Here is a 23,071-nt window from a genome sequence, read left to right as displayed (position 1 = left end):
ATGTTTCTAGAATATTCCTGCAGTGGATGAAACTAGGTACTCTTCAACCAGACTGTCTAAGTTCAAATTCCAGATCTGGCACAAACCAACTGTGTGATTTTAGACAAGTGACCTAAACTCACTGTGTCACTTCAGTGTCACCATGTGTAGGGTGGGAGAGTAGCCCTTGCCCCTAATAAGGTTCAGTTCAGTTCAGTTCAGTTCAGTCGCTCAGTCGTGTCCGACTCCCCGCGACCCCATGAATCACAGCACGCCAGGGCTCTCTGTCCATCACCAACTCCCGGAGTTCACTCAAACTCACGTCCATCGAGTCGGTGATGCCATCCAGCCATCTCATTCTCTGTCGTCCCCTTCTCCTCCCGCCCCCAATCCCTCCCAGAATCAGAGTCTTTTCCAGTGAGTCAACTCGTCGCATGAGGTGGCCAAAGTACTGCAGTTTCAGCTTTAGCATCAGTCCTTCCAATGAACACCCAGGACTGATCTCCTTTAGAATGGACTGGTTGGATCTCCTTGCAGTCCAAGGGACTCTCAAGAGTCTTCTCCAGCACCACAGTTCAAAAGCATCAATTCTTCGGCGATCTGCTTTCTTCACAGTCCAACTCTCACATCCATACATGACCACTGGAAAAACCACAGCCTTGACTAGACGGACCTTGGTTGGCAAAGTAATGTCTCTGCTTTTTAATATACTGTCTAGGTTGGTCATAACTTTCCTTCCAAGGAGTAAGCGTCTTTTAATTTCATGGCTGCAATCAGCATTCACAGTGATTTTGGAGCCCCAAAAAATAAAGTCTGACACTGTTTCCACTGTTTTCCCACCTATTTTAATAAGTATCTTATTAACCCTAAGAGGCTTCCTTGGTGACTCAGAAGGTAAAGAATCTGCCTACAAGGCAGGAGACTCCGGTTTGATCCCTAGGTCAGGAAGATCCCCTGAAGGAAACAGCAACCCATGCCAGTATTCTTGCCTGAAGAATTCCATGGACAAGAGGAGTCTGGTGGGCTACTGTCCACAGGGTGGACAGGAGTCAGACACGACTGAGTGACTTTTACTCACCCTCACTCAACCTATGGAATACAAAGTACCTGGGAGAAGAGGTCTTTAAGGAATATATTTTGGAAGTGATTCAGGTGGGTGGAGCTTGACTGAAAGCCGGGTAGCACCGCCTTAGATGAAGATGAGCAGCAGGGATGAAACATTACTTTGGGATGGGAAGACAAAGGCTTACACTCCAGGATTAGGATAATTCACGTCAATTTATCCCAGTATACATATCTCAAAATGCACAAAAACTTACGTAAAAGCCTACTCAGTGTATAACTGTGCATGGGAAGAGTCTACATGCCCATCGATGGAGGACTGGTTAAACTGATTATGGCACATCTTGTTCAATGAGATAGGGCAGGATGAAAAAAGGATGAAGCAGAGCTCTCTGCACTAAGTTGGCAGATTATCTGAGGCACATTAAGTGGACAGTGAAATGCACAACAGCAAGTATACTGTACTCCTGTTTGTTTAGAGCTGAGTGTGTGTGCATGTGTGTTAGCCACTCAATCGTGTCCGACTCTGCCACCCATGGACTATAGCCTACCAGGTTCTTCTGTCCATGGTATCCTCCAGGCAAGAACACTGGAGTGGGTTGTCATTCCCTTCTACAGGGGATCTTCTTGACTCAGGATCGAGCCCAGGTCACTTGCATCGAAAGTAGATTCTTTACCATCTGAGCCACCAGGGAAGCCCAGAGTTGAGGGTATGTATGCTCTTATATTTGAAGATGTGTAGACTATTTGGGGAAGAATACTGTGTGGATCACCTTCCTGATCCTCTGCTGCAGACTCCTTCTAGGCTGCATTCAGAACTGCAGAGCTGGAACACTAGAAACCACATCTCTCAGACTCCGTTGCAGATAGTGCTCTGGATGCACGATTAGGCTCCACTGATCAGATATATTCACACAAGGTTTGGAAGGCAGGAGGCAGAGGGGGCCTGCTTCCTGTGTGTCCCTGCTAGCCAGCTTCCTCTGCGGTCCTCCTGAGTGATGCTAATGTTGTCCCCACACCCCTCATGCAGTTGTCCTAACAGGTAGGGCAGGTGAGCCTCAACGCTTCCAGACCATTCTTCCCCATTCCTTCTCAAGAAAACCTCTCCTTAAACTTTCATGTCATTTGACTTCGTATGTAATACTCCACTTTACTGTTCATCAATAAGGGCCACCCTATATTGATTCTTTTTTTAAAAAAATATACTTACTTTTGGCTGCACTGGGTCTTCATTGCTATACGTGGGCTTTCTCAAGTAGCGGCGAGTGGGGGCGGGCGGGGACTACTCTCTAATTGCGATGGCTTCTCTTGTTGCAGAGCCCCAGCGTGTGCGGGCTTCAGCAGCTGTGGCACACAGGCTTATGTCCCCTGCACTGGCGGGATTTCCAACCACTGGACCACCAGGGAAGCCTTCCCCATAGATTTTTCAACACGGTTGCTCCTCCCTTGCTGTCACTGTCTCTGACATTATTCTTGGCTTTATTCTGTCATAATTCTTGGCTGTTCACCAGCACATTTCATGTCTCCAGCTCACTACCTTTAATACACAAACTAACTCCTCAACTCCACACACACCAACAGTCCGTCAACCCGGTCACTCTCAGCCCCTGGTGATCTCACTGCCTTACTCACCCAGCTTTGAGTCCACAGAGCACTGTGCACTACTTTCATGTCTCAGCAATGCCCTGCCCCTTTCTTAGTCACTCTGCACTCACTGATGAAACCCCAGCCGACCCAACATCTGCATCCTCAGAGCCAAACGTGACTGGAGAAAAACAGTCATGCTGACTGGTCCTGCTTGAAGTCCGTAACACTTCCCGCACGTGGGCCTGAGCTCTGCGTAATGCTACTTCCCTCTCTAGTACTTTCATTCCCCCAAGAGCAAACGACAGAAATAGTCTAGGTACTTTTATAGGCATTAACTCACTTAATTCTCACAGCCACTTTCTGTGGTTAACAGATGAAGATAATGAACTACAAAGTGGTAAGATAACTTGCCCAAAGTCACACAGTCACACAGCCAGCGAGTGGCTGAGCCAAGATTCAAACTCAGGCAGACAGGCTCCGAAGTATGAGCTCTTGACCTCTCTCATATCTACTCTGTGTTCTCTTTTCAACTTTCAACACCTCTGATCTCCAACTTCTCCAACCTGTTTCAGTTGGTTGTTTTTTCCAATAAAGGAACTCATTAAAGAACTTCCACAACCCACCATCATCACCGCTACACACTTAACTGCATCTGTGTCATATCTCCATCTTCCTTCCTGAAAAATGCCCAAACTATTCATACACTGTCTAAGCCAACCTTTGGGCACTCAGACCCCTACCTCCTCCCAAGGACACTGATCCAGCCATTGGCATCCCTCTCCTACAATCATCAGTTTCCCCTTCTCTATAAAGGAATTATCCCCACAAGCCTACACTGTCATTCCATTCAGAAAATTACTATATTTTAACAATCATTTTAAAGAGGCTTTTAATTAATGTTTGACAGAGCTGATTCAAGTTGAACAGACTAAATTTCTTTAAACAAACTTATACTCCAGAGTCCTTTAAAAACTTAATAGCATTTATACATTGAATGTATTTGATTTTCTTGTAACTAGCACTTCAAATGCAACAAGCATTTGAAGCAACAAGCATTTGACCCAACAAGTAAAACTTTCTACAGTTCATAACTTTTATAAATAAAATAAATTAAATGTACAGTGAATAAGTTCTCTGAAATATTTCAATATTTCTGCAGGTTTAGTAACATCATAAAATACATTTCAACTAAAATTCACAAATCTAAAAACCTGTTAGGCATTTTTAGGCGTTTTAAGTTGGAAATGAAGGCCAATGTTACATCGTAATATGCCAATTACAAATAGTACTTCAAATAGCAAATACTACAGTTTGTCCCAAACTTTAAAAACTATTCATGAACTCAACACTGAACTATTTATTGATGGCTATGAGAATTGTTTCCTAACCTTTTTGAAAATTTATAATTACTACATATCTCATCTAAAAAACAGCAGCACTCTGGTGAAGACAATTGTGTTAAAGGGAATGAGTGGTTTTGGCCCCAGCAAGCAGGCCAGTTCACAGTGCTGGGATGAGGAACTTAAGCTTGGGGAATTCAAGGGTGAATTCAATGATAAATGAGAATACCAACCGTGGATGGTTGTGGTAAGAACCAGATCAAATAATCTAAGAGAAAACTCTTGTCAAAAAACTCGTCTTCCAAAAAAAGAACCTCAACCTTTCAGCTTTACTAGTATCCCATTTATCAGCGTATTTATGAAATTTTTAAAAAACTTATAAATTAACCCTTCTTAACATAAAGACATAGCTTCTGATCTTGACTAATCTCATAATTACTCAAGGAAGCAAATTCTTGGTTTCTTACAAGCCATTGGGCTTCATAATGGCTTAAATCAATTCATGAAGGGAAAACCAGACTCTGTTTGAGCATACATCCTTATCAGAACATAGGAATATTTCTTTCTGCTTTAAAAATACACATATAAATTCACAGAACTGGAAGTGAATTTCAGAGGAGACTGCAGTTACAAATCTTCCTTTAATTATGGATTCTCCTAGCCTAACACATATTTCCCTACAGATAGTTAACTACTTCAGGGGGACAGTGGTACAATCAGTGTGCTGGAAATGAATGGTTAGTGACCATCCATCAGGAATTGATACATCCCAGAAGGTCAAGAAGAAAATAAGAGTCTCTTTTTAAAAAACGTGATCTACGTTGAACTTGAAAAAAAAAAAATACAAGGGGTTCTGAAACACAAAATGATGTTAAGAATAGAGGAGGGAAAAATAACCTAAATACAGGGGAAAGAAAACGGTTTTCAGAGGTAGGTAGAGGCAAGATAAGGCTGAAAGGCTACTGGTCACAAGAGAAATGGCAAATTTTATCATTCCCCTGACCTGAAACAGGCTGAAAAGCTGGTAGAAAGGCTGCATACTGAGGGGAAGAGGAAAAATATGGTCACAAAGGATTACCTGCAGGCCCTGTTCTCAGCAGCACAGTCAAGATTACAGGAAGAAAAAGAAAACACAGGCTGGTGAGCACAATTTCTAGGTATCAAATCTGCCTCATCACACTCTGAATACATGTCAAATTTGTGTCAGGTATTCGGAGTTGGCCACTAATCTGCCACACCAGGAACAGATACAGTCCAATTACCAGCTGAGGTGGAACTTATGATCTGGGACAAAAGACGACAGCAAGGAAAGGGGGCACATTCAGCTGGAGCCTGGGGACCCCAAGTGCACTGATTAGAGAATTTACTGGTTGTTGCCATTTGTTTTCTTGGTTTTCCACGATAGAAGGAAGAAATAGAGCCTTGCTCCTTTGGCAGGATTCTTAAGTCGAAACCCTCTTCAGAGTTCTGAATGTCTACTCAAATGGTGAAACAGAACTCAGCTATATTAAAATTAACGTTGACCTGTCCAAGATGGACATACACTATAACCAAAACTGAGATCTCTTCCAGCTGAAGATGCTATGAAATAATTCAAAATAGAACATGGAAAACCATGTTTAAAAAGTTTCTTATTTTCCAAGCATAGTTATTCCAGTCTCTTCTATAAAATTGCTTCTGCAAATAGATTTTTTTTAATGTATCAAAGACTCTCTTCCCAGTAGTTAATAGCATCAAATCTATTCCATGTTAGTTCTTACGTTTCCTGTTAAGCAGACACTATGATTCAATCTTGTTGTTCTCTAGAAATCCATCAGATGTATTATGCTGCAACACAGAAGTGCTTTCTTTCCTTGTCATGGTAGCAAAAAGCATATCCATCATCCCCAAGGTTTCCAGTAGTTCTCTCTGGTAATCAATCTCTTTTTCTACAAGTCCTTGAAGTATCAAAAACTTTTTATCAACTACAGGTGACTGACCAATCACAGGTAGATAAATATCTAGAAAGAGAGGAAATATTAACTATAAACATCTTTCTAAACAAAACATGAACAGCAGAATTTAGAAAAAGTAAAAAAATATTAAATATAAAAGACACCAAAAAATCTGTACTTGTACAATTTATGTTTTACATAATCCATCTGAATAAATGTATTTCAGAGAGAAATAAATCAATTTTGACTTATTTTTCATTTTCTCATTAAAAATTAGTCATGGTCACTGAAGATATTTAAAAAAAAATTTTTTTTAATTATAATAACCCTAGTACCAGCAATTGAAAGCCAATCCATTGTAAACATTTTACTCTATTTTAAAATGCACTGATTTACTATTATTGTTTTCTCCATGAAATCTTTACTGGAGACTTGATAAAGACAAGGTATTTCAATTTATTTTATTTCATTATCTAACACCTCTACTTCTTCAAGCATGCTAGAATTTTAGCAACTACTTACCAATAACTATTTCAGCAGCATTAATCAAAACAGGGGCAAATCTTGGCTGAGACAGATTCCTACGAAGCAAAAATTCTGTTTACTGAAACCTGCAAACTTTAAAAAAATCCTTAAAACAGATTTACTAAACTGTTCTGTCAGTTCTCTACAAAGCTCAAACTAAAAGTAAATTTGGAGATAAAATTTCAGATGCAAAATACATGCATTTCAGAGACATAAAACATACCTTATCAAAAAATTAAGAACACGACTGATTTCCTTTTCATCTCGCCCTGCAAGGGCATTTGCAAGGACTCCTCTTCGATTTAGCTCCTTTATGATGGAAACTGTAACCTCAGGCGTCTTTATTGTGCAAGTGGGCTAGAAAATTTTTCAGAGTCAACATGAGCAACACAAGAAAAGAATCACAGTCTTAGTACTCACTAATAATTACCAAATTTAAATGGGTTTTTTTCCTTCCCAGTTTTGAGTTGTGGCAAGATACAAAAAAATTCTTTAAAAAAAAAAAATCAATGGTATATGGCAGCCTGGATGGGAGAGGAGCTTCGGAAAGAATGGATACATTTATAGCTGAATGGATACATTTACAGCTGAATGAATACATGAACAGTTGCCTCCCTTCACTGTCTACCTGAAACTATCACAACACTGTTAACTGGCTATACCCCAATACAAAATAAAAAGTTTAAAATAAAAAAAATTTTTTTTAAGCTCCAGAATTCCCTGGTGGCCCAGTGGCTAAGAATTTGCCTGCCAGTGCAGGAAACTCAGATTCAATCCCTGGTCTGGGATGATTTCACATGCCAAAGGGCAACTAAGCCCACGCGCTGCAACAACTGAAGCCCAATACTTTCGAGTTCATCAGTTCAGTTGCTCAGTTGTGTCCAACTTTTTGCAACCCCATGGACTGCAGCACACTACACTTCCCTGTCCATCACCGACTCCAAGAGCTTGCTCAAACTCATGTCCATCAAGTCAGTGATGCCATCCAACCAACTCATCTGTCATCTCCTTCTCCTCCTGCCGTCAATCTTTCCCAGAATCAGGGTCTTTTTAAATGAGTCAGTTCTTCGCATCAGGTTACCAAAGGATTGGAGAGTTCCAGCTTCAGCATCAGTCCTTCCAATGAATATTCAGGACTGATTTCCTTTAGGACTGACTGATTGGATCTCCTTGCTGTCCAAGGGACCTTCAAGAGTCTTCTCCAACACCACAGTTCAAAAGCATCAACTCTTCGGCGCTCAGCTTTTTTATAGTCCAACTCTCACATCCATATATGACTACTGGAAAAACCATAGCTTGACTAGACGGACCTTTGTCGGCAAAGTAATGTCTCAGCTTTTTAATATGCTGTCTAGGTTGATCATAGCTTTTCTTCCAAGAAGCAAGTGTCTTTTTTCATTTCATGGCTGCAGTCACCATCTGCAGTGATTTTGGAGCCCAAGAAAATAAAATCTGTCACTGTTTCCACTGTTTCCCCACCTATTTGCCATGAAGTGATCGGACTGGATACCATCCAATTTGGAACCGATTTGGAACCAATCGGTTCCAAATTGGGAAAGAAGTTCATCAAGGCTAGAGTCCATGCTCCACAACAAAAGAAGCCACCAGAAGATGCCCATGAACTATATAAAACTAAAGAGAAGACCTCACTTGTCACAACTACAGAAAGTCCACACAGCAAAGAAGACCCAGTGCAGCTACAAATAAATTTAAAATATTAAAAATAATGTCCCTGTAGGTTCATCAGTTGCAACAAATGTACCCCACAGGCTATGCATGCGTGGGGCAGATGGTAGATGGGAAAGCTCTGTACCTTCCCCTCAATCATGCTCTGAACCTAAAACTGCTCTAAAAAAAAGTCTTTATTAAAAAAAAAAAAAATCGCACACACTTTACTCACTCACCTCAAGGACTCTGTCAAGTGCCTTAGAGATCCGGAAGTTTTTCAGATCCCTGTCATACAATTCTAGATGTTTCTTTGATGGCCTGTTGATCAAAATGTCATCCTGCATTGAAAAGCAAATTTACAAAGAAAAATCAGTATCAAATAGAGCTTCATTCGAAATAATCATAGCTCCACAGTGTCCTTGAACTCTATCAGAAATAAGGGTCATAAGCCCAAGAAGTCAATCAAATGAAAACGGAACAATCTGCCACATCGCCATGTTCTTAGTGTCCTGTGATTTTAAATCGGGATCCACACACAACATCTCCATCCTGGGCAAACACTGCTCACTGCAAGTCTCTTTACACAGCAAGCAGTGACTGAGCAGAAAGAAAAAACAAGAATCTGAGCAACCACCGAGTCCCAATAAAGAAATCCTGGATCAATCACAGCTTCTTTGTATCTCCACCTTCTCAGATGTCAATTGGAGATATTATTGGCTCTACTCTTTTCCAGGGTTATTTAGAAGATCAAACCAGACAATGTGTGAAAGACACTGTTCTGAGCGCAGTAATGTTGCCAAGATTCAGGGCATTAAGAAGTATCATTAGACAGTTTTTTCAACAAATGGTTTTGGAAAAACTGGACAGTTACATCCCTATTACTTATTAATTTAATGTCCCCAGTCGAGCAATCTGGAAATAAATATGAAGTAGAGAAAAGTAAAATCAAGTTAAAAATGAAGATAACTGCCAGGTGAACTCCACTTTTTCAGTAATGTGCAGGGATGAAGCTGGCTACTCTAACAACTTTCATCTTTAAAAAATATATATGAAATATACAAGTACCTGCTGTTTCATATAATTTTTTCCCTTAATAAAAGTTCGGTATGCAGGCCTTCTTCTCCTGGGCACAGAATTCTTCTTTGCTTCAGATTTCCGATGTTTAACACTCAGTATTCCATTGGTCATTCCTACAACTATTGTCTCATCTTCATGCTAAGAGCAATTAGAAAAGTAAGTTAGTATATAGAAAGTGAAGTAGCTCAGTCATGTCCGACTCTTTGCAATCCCCGTGGACTGCAGCCTACCAGGCTCCTCCATCCATGGGATTCTCCAGGCAAGGATACTGGAGTGGGTTGCCATTTCCTTCTCCAGAGATCTTCCCAACCCTGGGATTGAACCCAGGTCTCCCACACTGCAGGCAGACACTTTACCGTCTGAGCCACAAGGGAAGATTAAGTTAGTGTATTAGGAACTCATAATTCATCTTGCTTTTTCTTCCACATACCGTTTATAATGTGCTTGCCACTTGTCTGTACTTTCATCAAGAGTTCCATTAGGATATCGATTCTCTGCCTAACAGTGACTGACCTATGTGAAAAGTTAAAGTAAAATCATTTTTATTCCTCCAAGATACTACTGTTTGACAGGATCTGCTGGAGAAGGGATAGGCTACCCACTCCAGTATTCTCGAGCTTCCCTTTGTGGCTCAGCTGGTAAAGAATCCATCTGCAATGAGGGAGACCTGGGTTCTATCCCTGGGTTGGGAAGGTCCCCTGGAGAAGCGAAAGGCTACCACTGCAGCAATCTGGCCTGGAGAATTCCATGGACTGTATAGTCCATGGGGTCACAGAGTCAGACACCACTGAGAAATTTTCACTTTTTTAATCATACTTGGAAATTATCACTGCCAGTTGGTATAATAATACACTGTAATAACATCTTGGGAAATATTTCCAAAATAATTTTTCCCCATACCCTCTTCCTAGAAAAAGAACGCTGTGGTAGCATGCGTGTGTGCACCCGTGCTAAGTGGCTTTAGTCGTGTCCAACTCTTTTGTGACCCTATGGACAGTAGCCCACCAGGCTCCTCTGTCCACAGGATTCTCCAGGTAAGAATACTGGAGCGGGCTGCCATGCCCTCCTCCAGGGGATCTTCCTGACCCAGGGATGGAACCCGTGTCTCCTGCATGGCAGGTGCGTTCCTTCCCACTAGAGCCACCAGGGAAGCCCCAGCGGTGGCACGGCTTTCCAAAACCTTGTCAAGAAAACGTTTTATAACTTCTTTTCTACTCCCAGTTCAGATTCCTATATAAGGTGTTCAAACCCATTCCTCCTCCTCAACAGCTATGAAAGCTGACACTAAATACTCCAGAAAGAACAGCTAACAAAGAAAAGGAGACATTTCATTTTGTTGCCCCTTTGTCTCCCCTGCCCCCCGTGTTTTTTTGTTTTTTGTTTTGGCTTAGAGAGCCAACCTGACTTTTTGGAGTGTTTAAGCCTTGAGTCAAATGTGCTGGAGAGAGATTCATCTACTTTCCAGGCCCTGCCTTTAGTGTTAACAGTGCCCACACAACACTACAGTTAGTTCGAGCTGTGCAACGAATGGGACCTCAATCTGAAGTCATGCTAAGTTACTGAGATAATTCATATATTCCAAATGTCTTCACCTAATTATCTAATGTGACAAGAAAAAACAATACTTATTCAAATACAAAGATAAACCCTAGTACTTCATGTTTGTTTCATTTAACAGGCAAGGTTAGTCAAAGTTTAAAAAAGAAAAAAGAGCTAAAAGTACTTACTGCAAGTGCAAGACTCAAAATTGAAGCTGTATAATCAAAACTGTGGACTACTTTGTAGGAAGTTGTGCTATATACTTTCACCTTCCTAACCAAAAAAAGAAAAAAAGAGCTTTGTCACAAAGCATCTTAGAAATGAGTATAAAACATTACTATTTTTTTAATTCAATATATGAATATTAAAACATACAACAATGAAGAAAATGATTAGTAATATTAGTTACAAAGTAATTTATCACTGAATCTCTTTTAAAAATAAACTCTTTTTTATTGTTTGCATAAAGACTTCAACCAGCCACCAGAAGGATAGACCACCGTCTCCTGAAAATGAAACTTGAAACTAAAGAAACAGCATCAAAGTCCATCGAAGTGAAAAGAGTAGGGTTTCTCAGCTTCATTCACCATTGCTGACGCTTGGGGCAGGATAATGCTTTGTAATGGTAGCTGTCCTGTGCACTGCGGGATCTTCAGTAGCATTCGGGACCTCTTCTCCCCACATATCAACAACACTCTACCCCCAGGCTGTGACAATAACCGAAAATGTCCAGAGAGTGCCGAATAGCCCCTGAGGGGCAAACGTCACTCTGGGTTGAGAACTACTATGAAAAGAGCTAACTTACCAATAGCTTTTGAAGGGACACATCTAAAAATCAAGTCCCAAACTGCCTACTAATATCACTGCAGGGAATTTGCGTTATTTACATGGTAAGTTTCTCTGTATCAGAAGCATTTTCTAGCTCTTAAAATATGTATACTTTTTAATAAATATGCTGAAAAACAGTGAAAAGAAATATGGAAATAAAAGGAGCAACAACAGATAAATGAAAGTAAACTCTAGAAATCGCTCTAGCCACATGTGGCTAATGAGCACTTAAAATGTGGGCAGTGAAAAAGAAGTGAATTTATTTTACTTAATTTTAAAACTGAGGCAGTATAAAAATATTTTTCTATTAAATACAACTATATTTCACTTTAATCATAGAGTATTATTATTGTATTATTGTATCATTGGGCATGTATATGAGGCTGAACTTGTTTCTGGTCTATCATTAACAATTTTATGCTGATTACATACTAAAATAAGTATTTTAGAGTAAATATATTATTAAATTAATTTTACCTTTTAAACATGGCTGGCAAAACTGAAAATTACATATGTAACTCACACTGTATTTCTGTTGTACAGCACTGTTCTAGAACATTAATGAAACACTAATACCTACTGAAAATAGTAATATTTAGAAATATGTAATTTCCAGACATTAACACATAGAAATTTTTATACGAAGTTTTAAATTTTAAAGAATATAAGCTAGAATATATATATACATACTCATAAATATTTCAAAATATACAATAATGATTTTAAAAGAAAACTATAGAATAACAAATTATTTTAAAAGAATATTCAAATGATTCAATAAATTCCTGAAGTATATAAATTAAAGCAAAAAAATTACATCAAGGGAGAAAATAAGTTTGCTATATATAAATGAAAGGTCAAAACTATTTTCAACTCAACAGATTTTTCATGGAAATCATTTGGCAGCATATTAATGCTATCACAAGTTGTACAGAAATAACATTTCTTCAAGCAGTAAACATATGCACACTAAGAATGATTAAGAAAGAAAATTAAAATGCTAACCTATCCAGTGAGCCAGAGAGTAACCTCTGTCCAGAGCTGCTGAGACATAAACATGTCACAGTTTTATGATGATTTTTCAAAGACACTAGCAACTGTCCTCCTTTTAGCACGTCCCAGACTTTAACAAACCGACCTCCTATGAAAAGAAATAATCATTAGTTTAATTTGGAAAACAACTGAAAAGCACCATAAAATCATACTTCAAAGGAATTTTGTACAAAAATGGGAAAGAATAATGAAGATATCATTTCCTAAATATTCTGTGAATCCCAACAAAACTCAAAAACTTCTCTATAACTTTGACTCTAAGAACTGGAAGCATTCTTAAAAGCAATTTAATGCAATGGGTTTTTTAATATGGCATCTTTTCTTTCAGTTAAGTATTAAGCAAAAGTCTAGCAGATAAAACAGAAAAAGAGGCTGGGTAGCTAGGGCTGGGAGGGGACAAGGAAGCTGGGGTTGGTGGGGACAAAGTTCTTAGCCATCTTGACTGTGAAAAAGGGCCTGGAACCCAATTCTCAGTCCCTGTCTCCCCATGGGCACCAGCTCATGAAAGAGACCACAGTTCGAAACCACTGACCTCACCCAGTGGTCAGAGATAGACCTCTCACTTTCAAGGTCTATGTATATTGGTTAAGGGATTGCCCAAGGTCACACAATTAATTAGTGACAGATGGAGATCCGCATACAGACATCCATTCTCCCTGTTCAACTTGTACGTACTTCCATTTCTCAAAGTAACAGCAAGAAAAATAGAAACTCTGACAATATTATCAACTTATTGTGAAATCAAATAGGTATGAGGAAAAGAGTATAAAACAGGATAACTTCTATTTGGATTTTAGAATTAATCAAAAAAACAAAGCAAAGCTATACACTACCTATGTACTCTTCTAATGCCAACACACGAGTTTTGACTTAACAAATGAAAAAAGCCAATTTACTACTTCCATTATAAATCTGAAAATGCACTATGAACAGTAATGAAACAACGACCTCAGTTTCAACTTGACGAAAAATACACCGAGGCCACTCTGAGTCCACGTTATCTCCTCCTCCAGCACTATCAGCTCTTTGCTGGGTAAGGCCATTTCAACCACTGCTGCTGCTGCTAAGTCACTTCAGTCGCGTCCGACTCTGTGTGACCTCATAGACGGAAGCCCACCAGGTTCCCCCATCCCTGGGATTCTCCAGGCAAGAACACTGGAGTGGGTTGCCATTTCTTTCTCCAATGTGTGAAAGTAAAAAGTGAAAGTGAAATCACTCAGTCGTGTCCAACCCTTAGCGACCCCACGGACTGCAGCCTACCAGGCTCCTCCATCCATGGGATTTTCTAGGCAAGAGTACTGGAGTGGCTTGCCATTGCCTTCTCCGAAGGCCATTTCAACCAAGAGTCACATAAAAAGAGAGAAGCCTAATTCTACATCTGAAAGAACCTGTGTTTTCAAAAGCAGCTACAGATCTCATATGTAGGAACAACAGCAGGAGTCCGACCTGGATTTCTGGGTAAGTACACAATAGAGGCTCTCAAATTCTGAGATTGCTGATTTGCTACTTACTTTTTCTTGGACAAATTACTTAAAACTTTGTCTTTATTTTGTAAAACAGAGAAAACTATCTCTTAAGCACATCTAGGGGACTGGAGACAATATGTTTATAAAAGCATAGTGTCTGGCTCATAGGAGGTACTCAGTAAAGAAAAACTGCTTGCCTATCCCACTTATCAACTGTCTGAGCAAAAAACTAAATGTGCGATTCAAGTGCACACTGACAAAGAAGTACCTGACTCGAGACAAACAATACTGGTAAAACAATTTTTAAAAGAAATACCTGCTGATACCAGAAGACCTCCAGAGGGAAAAAGCAGGACACTCTCCACCGGCTGTCCATGCTCAACAGAGATAACACTCTGGTTTGTTCGTGCATCAAACATCTTCACAGTATGATCATATGACCCTAAAACAAAAATGTGTGTGTGTGTGCATATTCCAACAAAACTTTTAAAAGGAGAAAAGGTTTAGATGAAATTTTAAAAAGACATGTATACTCAAGAAGATACAGTACTTCTAAACCCTTGTTACCACTGTCCGTTTCTGAAACACTAACCTACATGGAACCTTAAACTATGCCTACCTTCAGATGACTGAGTCATCTGGGAGTCTCACACAGATACCCATGAAGACTGAACTGTATTACCTCTGCTTCCTGACCACTGGGGAATCTCTGAAATCCAGAGCACGATGTTTTAAATCACATGTGGAGGACAATTAAGAACAATCCCCCAAAGAAGAAAAAGAAAATAAAACAACAGGATAAACACATACATATTTCTTTAAAAAAGAATCCCAAAGCAACATCCAAGTATATCAATAAAATTACCAACTTCAAGAGGGAAGAAAAAGATTTCACTAACCTGTGACAAAGAGATCTGGGTTCAGCTTGCTAGCACATCCACACCTCACATAATCAGAATGTTCTTTGAATGTCAGAATTTCTTTGGAGTTTGGAATATCCCATAATTTAACTGTATAATCATCAGCCCCAGAAACCACATGGTATTTGTCAGCTGTAAAATCTACTGAATGAACTGCTCTGAAAAATCAAGAATCAATGTATCAAAAAGCAAGAAAAAAATACTTCTGGTATCTTCTAATATCCGAAATAACAAGAAAAGCAGCTCATTTTCAGTAAGTAATTGTAGAGAGAAATCATGAGAGAAAAAGAAAAACTTAAAAATCTTTAAAACAGATGTTTATCCTCAAGCCAATTTAAAATGTATATACCCCTGGTACTATGAAGTTAATAAGAATACTGAGCAACGGCCTTAAAATTATATTTTCTAATATTTTAATTCTATTTTGTTGCTCAGTGGAAAGTTAAATGTTCTAAATGTTGACACAAAGGTACTTTAATTTAAAAAAATTTTTAATGGGTAGTTCTTAAGAAATTCTAAGGAGACTTGCCACTAAGCAGAATCATGTTCCATGAATTTGCTATATTTAAAATGTTTCACTGATGAACTAAGACTATCCTGATAATATACTATAAAAAAACACTTTTGAGATTTAAAATCAACAGTAAAGTTCAGCAATGACATTGGTAATCCTGAAACAAAGTTATAAAACTGCCTTTGGCTGTTTAATTTTTAAGAAGCAAAACACCAAATACAAGTAGAAAAAAAAAATCCCACCTTCCAACTTGATTTCAAAAAAACAAACTCCAATATAATCCAGGCCTCTTGAGTTCTCCGTAACAGTTGTGAGTTGCCTTTAGAACCTCAGTGGGGTCACAAAACTCACTGAGAAGTTAATGAAAGCTAAAGAATGTCTACACAGAGAAACACACATTTCCTGAAATGTCGCAAAAAATTCTAGGGAATTCACAAGCCCCATCAAAATGGACCATAGGACTGAACCAAGTTATGCACTCTGTCTTAGAACAACCAGAAAATAAACTCCATAATGGTACATAACCGTCACAAAACTGTTTATTTCAAAGCCTGCAAAACCAACAGAACTTACAACAAAAGTACAGAAAATCAACTATCTGTAACTGTATGGTGACAGATATTAACCAGCTTATTGTGACAATCATTACACAATGTATACAAATACCGAATCATTATGTTGTACACCTGAAACTAATAGAATGTATGCTAATTATACCGCAATAAAAAAATAAAACAACAACTGTCTCTTACTTAGTATGGCCTTCAAACTGCCTGAGGGGAGCCCTCCCGCTTATATCAAAAAGCTGAACACCACCATCTTCACTGCCAGCCACAAGGAGTCTACCATCCTGTCGAAAAGTAGCACAGTATGCTGTGTCTTTAAATCGTGAAAAGGTTTTTATAGGTTCTTGGGAGTATCGGCCATAAATGTGAATCTACAACAAAATAAAAAACATAGTATTTTACTAGATGGCTTAAGAACAGCAGTAAATATAAATTACGTAAAAGAAAAATATGACATTTACCCTTGAAGAAGCTGTGACTGCATAGTTATATGGAGGCTGGGGAGAAAAGTCTACTTTTGACACTGCACCAAACTCCTTGATCTGAACAGGCGTCTTAATGAAAAATAATAGTATTAACAGAGTTACAACCATGCAGGCTACTTTGTACCTTGCCTTTTTTTCACTAACACATCTTACTTTTCATATGAGCAATAGCTTTACAATCCATTATAAGATATATCATAATTTGCTTTACCAGTCCACTACTAATGAACAGTTTTTCTGAGATATCTAATATTATAAATAATACTTCAATGAGCATCATTACACATAAGGATAACATACACAAATTTTGGAGAGTATATTCACTGATTAAGTGCCAAGCTGTGTAATTTACAAGACCACAAGTTATCTTTATTGTGAGATAATGCCAGAATTGCCCTCTGGAAAGTTTGCAGCAATTTTCCCTACCTCAAGCAGCAATGATGTTCAAAATTTTTCATTTGTGCCATCTAAATTATTATTCAATAATTATCCAATTATTGTTTTAATTTGCATTTATTCAATTATGAGTGAAGTTGGAGCTCTTTAAATATATTTATTGGCCACTTAAATTTCTTTTTCTATAAACTTTCCAATCCCAACCTCTTCCCATTTTTCTATTAAGTCAATCAGCTTTCTTATAAAGAAAAATCATTTGTCTTTTCAGACAGCAGAGAATTCATTTTATATCTCTTCCTCCTGAGATTAAGAAAAAAAATTTTTTAAAAACCTTTTTTCATATGAGATTCAAGTTCTAAAATTTAATTTACTTGCACTGATTAATCATCTATTGTGTTAGATACCTGCATTATTAAACTGATTAAGGAATATGGATTTTTATATAACTCCAAGAAAAAAAAATCAGACATCAAACTTTCCACCCAAACTATAACCTGCTGACAGACTATTTTTAGTTATTAACTCTTTACTAGCATATCCAAAATATAACAAACGCTGGAGACATTGGCATTAAGTGCAAACAGCACCCCCTTAATTTTGTCTACACTTACCTTATAGTTGTTCCAGTACAGTGTATCTTGGGTGATTTTTTCACCAAGTATAGGATATGTCTGGATTGCTACAGGCTTATAACCAGCCATACTTTCATATAACTGCACTGTTATCCAAGGGTAACTAGTCTGAAACTGGTGTAATTAAAGTGACTGTCTTATGTCTGAAAGATAAAATATTTTATACACACATTACTACTATTCATAAACCTATACACAGTTATGATTCTCACTCTGTGTCTTTTCCAAAGGCTGTGTGGTAGCTTATAGATTAGTGATCAGTAACCATTTAACCTTAATACAGAGGAGACAATCTAAAGGAAGCAAGAAGAAAACAGACAGGGCTACCACAGTGTACTATCTGCTCAGTCATACACAGAGACTGCACACAAATGTTCCCACACCTAACTGACCAATTCACAACACTCGGGAATAAATCTGGCTCAGCCATCCAGTTGCCAAAGCAGAAAGAAACACACTGGCTTGGAACGCTCATTTATTAACATCAGAAAATGTTAACATGAAACTGCAAGTACAAATGCTTCCTAAAATTAAACTTAAGACAACATTTAATCTATAAGAACATAGTCTAGGGACCTGGGGATTCCCTGGTTGCTCAGAGGGTAAAGCGTCTGCCTACAATGCAAAAGACCTGGGTTTGATCCCTGGGTCGGGAAGATCCCATGGAGAAAGAAATAGCACCCCACTCTAGCACTCTTGCCTGGAAAATCCCATGGATGGAGAAGCCTGGTAGGCTACAGTCCATGGGGGTCACAATAAGTTGGACACGACTGAGCGATTTCACTTCACTAGGGACCTGACTTTCTGAAAGCCTAAAACTGCCAAGAAGAAAGCAGAGCTGATATTTTAATGTAGAAGAATAAAATTAAATTTAAAACCTTAAAATAAAAATCTAATATTCTGATGTAGAAGATTAAAATTAAGTTAGTTGATTTTAAAAGGCTTAAACATAAGAAAGAAAACAAGAATAAAACAATTCTAAAATTCTAAATTAAAGTGACAGAATAAAGATTAATTAAAGCTTTTATAATTCCACGTTTGTTTTATTAAATCTAAGGTTTGGAGAGATTGGGGACAGGAGGAGAAGGGGACGACAGAGAGTGAGATGGCTGGATGGCATCACCGACTCAATGGACATGAGTTTGAGTGAACTCCGGGAGTTGGTGATGGACAGGGAGGCCTGGTGTGCTGATTCATGGAGTTGCAAAGAGTCGGACACAACTGAGTGACTGAACTGAACTGAAGGTTTAAAAAATAACTTTTCACAACATGAAAAGTGTTTCTTTGCATAAACTTCTTCACATACCATAGGATCTTTACAATACCTTTACGTAAATGTTCTACAATGTTGTGCTGGTTTCTGCCATACAACAACTAATTAAAACTTTTAACTGACATGTAATTAAGATGAAATGTCTTTCCAGAACCATTTATTTGCAACAGGGGAATGATTCAGTGGAGCAACTCATCTATTCTCAAAGGTCTGAAAACACTGTATCAGTAACACCAAAATACACAGGTGCAACATATTTTAAAGGTTTTGATGAAACACAGCAATTCATGATTTAAAAAGGGAAACTTTTCTGTTCACTGAAGTACCTACAAAGTAACACACTGTTTTTGGCACTGGGGTACAAAGTGAAACAGACATGGCCAGTGCCTTCATATACTCTGAGACTCTTCATTTCAGCTGGTAATTGGCACCACCTAGGAGAAGGCAATGGCAACCCACTCCAGTACTCTTGCCTGGCAAATCCCATGGATGGAGGAGCCTGGTGGGCTGCAGTCCATGGGATCGCTAAGAGTCGGATACGACTGAGCGATTTCACTTTCTCTTTTTACTTTCATGCATTGGAGAAGGAAATGGCAACCCACTCCAGTGTTCTTGCCTGGAGAATCCCAGGGACGGCGTAGCCTGGTGGGCTGCCGTCTGTGGGGTCGCACAGAGTCGGACACGACTGAGGCGACTTAGCAGCAGCAGCAGGAATCTAGAATCAGTCTTAACTTGTCGTTCCTTCTCACTTCTAACATATAATATTTAGCAAGAGCTGCTGATTTTACCTTCCAAATCTTTCTAAACTCCATAATGTCCACACCACCTAGTTCAGTTCAGTTCAGTCGCTCAGTTGTGTAATGCCAAAGAATGCTCAAACTTAACCGCACCACCTAGACAGCTCTAATTCACATCTTCTGAACTACTGAAATAATGCAATATAAGGTCTCCCTGACTCTCTTGTCTGTCTTCCAAATAGCCGTCAGTTACCGAACTACCATGCAAATCTAGCTTTTGCTACAAAGCCCAAAACTGCCCAGAAAGGAAGGTGCAAGCTCCTTCAAACAGAATCAAGGCCCTCTGTAATCTTGCCCTTGCTTATCTTTACAGCTTCACTTCTTTTTACTCACTTAACACACCATGCTCTTCCTTGTCTCAGTATCTGTCTTCATCTGTCCTCTCTGGCAAGAATGATTTCTTTCTACCTACCTCCTATTTATCATTTAATATTCAAGAATCGTATACTCCAGGAAACCTTTGACCTCCTTAGCTAGGTTAGGGGCTTGTCTTTTATAAACCTGCGCTGCTGTGCTGCTGCTAAGTTGCTTCAGTCATGTCCGACTCTGCGACCCCACAGACGGCAGCCCACCGGGCTCACCCATCCCTGGGATTCTCCAGGCAAGAACACTGGAGTGGGTTGCCATTTCCTTCTCCAAAGCATGGAAGTGAAAAGTGAAAGTGAAGTCGCTCAGTCATGTCCAACTTTTAGCAACCCCATGGACTGCAGCCTACCAGCTCCTCCATCCATGGGATTTTCCAGGCAACAGTACTGGAGTGGGGTGCCATTGCCTTCTCCTACTTGACTGTATTTCTGTCAATTCACATAATCATATGGCACCATAATGATCTTTTTTCCCCATTAGTCAAAGCAATGATTTTTCCAGTAGTCATGTATGGATGTGAGAGCTGGGTCATAAACAAAGCTGAGCACCTAAGATGCTTTTGAACTGTGGTGTTGGAAAAGACTCTTGAGACTCCCTTGGACTGCAAGGAGATCAAACCAGTCAATCCTACAGGAAATAAGTTCTGAATATTCATTGAAAGGACTGATGCTGAAACTGAAACTCCAATACTTTGGCCACCTGATGGGAAGAACCAACTCATTGGAAAAGAGCCTGATGCTGCAAAAGATTGAAGGCAGGAGAAGGCTATAACAGAGGATGAGATGGTTGGATGGCATCACCGACTCGATGGACATCAGTTTGAGCAGGCTCCGGAAGGTGGTGATGGACAGGGAAGCTTGGCATGCTGCAGTCCATGGGGTGGCAAAGAGTCGGATACGACGGAGGTGTCGAACTGAAACTGAACATTTCATGTCTGGAAGACTAAAAACAATTGCTCAATGGGGGCTTCCCTGGCTCAGACAGTAAAGAATCTGCCTGCAATGCAAAAGATGTGAGTTCAATTCCTGGGTTGGGAAGATCCCGTGGAGAAAGGAATGACTATACCCACTCCAGTGTTCTTGCCTGGAGAATCCCATGGACAGAGGAGCCTCGTGGGCTACAGTCCATGGAATCACAAAAAATCAGACATGACTCAGAGAGTAACACTTCAGTTTCAAAGAAATATTTGTGAAAGGAACAAAAGGAAGCATTGTGCTGGGTTATATGGGAAACAAAATTAAAACCATGAGTGGTGCGAACACTGCTATAATGCACAAGTCCACAGAGTTTTTCTGTAAAAGGCCAAAGAATAAATATTTTAGGCTTTGTAGGCCAGCAGGCAAAATGGAGAATATTATGTAGTTACTTATATGCTGCTGCTGCTGCTAAGTCACTTCAGTCGTGTCCGACTGTGTGTGACCCCACAGACAGAAGCCCACCAGGCTCCCCCGTCCCTGGGATTCTCCAGGCAAGAACACTGGAGTGGGTTGCCATTTCCTATACCAAGAAAGAAAAAATTCCAAATTTTTTACTAACAAGCTACCCCCAGATAACTGTAAGTATGATATTCTGTTTATGAATGAAAGAGACTTTTTGGAGAAGGGGGAGAAAGTTTCATGGACTTTGAATGATGTGTCCTGTCATCAAACAGGGCTTCCCCCGCGGCAAAGTGGTAAAGAACCCTCCTGTCAATCAGGAGACACGGGAGACTCAGGTTCCATCCCTGGGTTGGGAAGATACCCTAGAGGAGGGCACAGCAACCCACTGCAGTCTTCTTGCCTGGAGAATCCCCATGGACAGAGGAGCCTGGGGAGCTAAGGTCCATAGGGTGGCAGAAAGTGAGACACAACTGAAGCCACTTAGACATATCCATCATCAAACAAATCACAAACATTCATCTATAAAAAGCATACATGGCTCACTGACGACCCCAGAACAGTGGGCCAGATCTAGCCTTAGCCCCTCACTAGAGCACAGCTGACCCTTGAACAGCACAGTTTTGAATTGCGCGGGTCTGCTTAGAAGCAGATTTTTTTCCAACAATAAATACCACAGCACTACAAAATTCCGGCTTGCTGAAAGCACAAGTGAAGCCCAGGATGCGGAGGAATCCCATACGCTGAGAGTCCACTGTAAGTTATCCCAGAAAGAAGTACTTTACAGTGGTTTGCCAGATTAAAGGGAGGAACAGCATGAGAGGCAGGAGAGGGGAAGCAAGACGGCGCAAAAGCACGGATGCAAGAAGTGATGTGAAAATGAACAGGAAGAAAACGATCAGAGAGTGGTAACAGCCTGAAAAAGACGGGACTGAATGAAAACTAGGTACTACTACATCACAAGGCAGAATACCACAAGTATGCTACAAATAATATACAGAACACAGAACGCTCAGACGAGGCTTTAACTGGGAGGCTACCAGCAACATTCAAAGTGTGCATTTCAGTTGGGCCTTTAATATAATATTAAAACTGATTAACCACTTAGTAAGAGCGGGCACTGCAAACTGAGAGAACCACATACGCAAAGACAGAGATGGAAATCTGCCTGCTACTTTGAAAGGGTGTGGATCCCTCCAGGGACTAATAATGGTGGACAGCAGGAGTGGACAGTGACCGTAGAGGAGGAAAATCTAGGTCGAAACTAAATTGTGAGGATCCTGAGAGGTTGCTTAAGGAGTTCAGCCACTCCACTGAGACCGGGAAGTCCCAGGGAAACATGCTAGATAGAAAGGAAGGCCTGATGTGAGTCTGGGGTACCCTCGTTGGGAGCCCCCTTGACCTACCTCCGTGGGCCCGGACGGTCCGCCGAGGCACCCCAGCGTCAAGGAGATTTCTTGGACTCCGCCAGTCCCCTTCCTGACTGTGCAGGAGAACATGCAGAAGATCACGTGGATACCGTAAGAAACCCCTGAAACACGCCGCGAACAGAGGAGCCCGTCGGGTCGCACGAAGGTGACGTCAGGGCGCAGGCTCCCGAGACGCACGCAGCCTGGGGGACGCGGGGGCGGGTCAAGTGGGCGGGGCTACGGAGGAGGAGGCGTGGCCAGAGGCCGAGGCCGAGGCCT

At 40.1% G+C, this 23,071-nt stretch overlaps 1 protein-coding gene across 2 annotated transcripts; it reads right to left on the bottom strand.

Moving 5' to 3' along the window:
• Window positions 1–3,500: 3,500 nt before the first annotated feature.
• Window positions 3,501–23,025, bottom strand: UTP15 (UTP15 small subunit processome component). Of its 2 annotated transcripts, XM_055421871.2 has the most exons (13): window positions 22,790–23,025; window positions 17,551–17,714; window positions 16,520–16,612; window positions 16,245–16,429; window positions 14,958–15,136; window positions 14,375–14,500; window positions 12,545–12,680; window positions 10,900–10,984; window positions 9,161–9,310; window positions 8,332–8,433; window positions 6,651–6,784; window positions 6,425–6,483; window positions 3,501–5,968 (listed from the first exon to the last, which is right to left on the bottom strand). In XM_055421871.2, the coding sequence occupies exons 2-13, from the start codon at window positions 17,638–17,640 to the stop codon at window positions 5,748–5,750; spliced, it is 1,560 nt and encodes a 519-aa protein (XP_055277846.1). In that variant the 5' UTR covers window positions 17,641–17,714; window positions 22,790–23,025; the 3' UTR covers window positions 3,501–5,747. The 2 variants fall into 2 exon arrangements, with proteins under 2 accessions (XP_055277846.1, XP_055277847.1); XM_055421872.2 differs by lacking the exon at window positions 6,425–6,483 and having other exon boundaries at window positions 5,784–5,968.
• Window positions 23,026–23,071: the final 46 nt, after the last annotated feature.

The sequence above is a fragment of the Moschus berezovskii genome, chromosome 18, assembly GCF_049115385.1.
Source record: "Moschus berezovskii isolate FMDL1 chromosome 18, NW_MosBer_1.0, whole genome shotgun sequence".
NCBI lineage: Eukaryota > Metazoa > Chordata > Mammalia > Artiodactyla > Moschidae > Moschus > Moschus berezovskii.
Note: the sequence above shows the minus strand (reverse complement) of the source record. Positions and strands in the feature narration are given on the sequence as shown.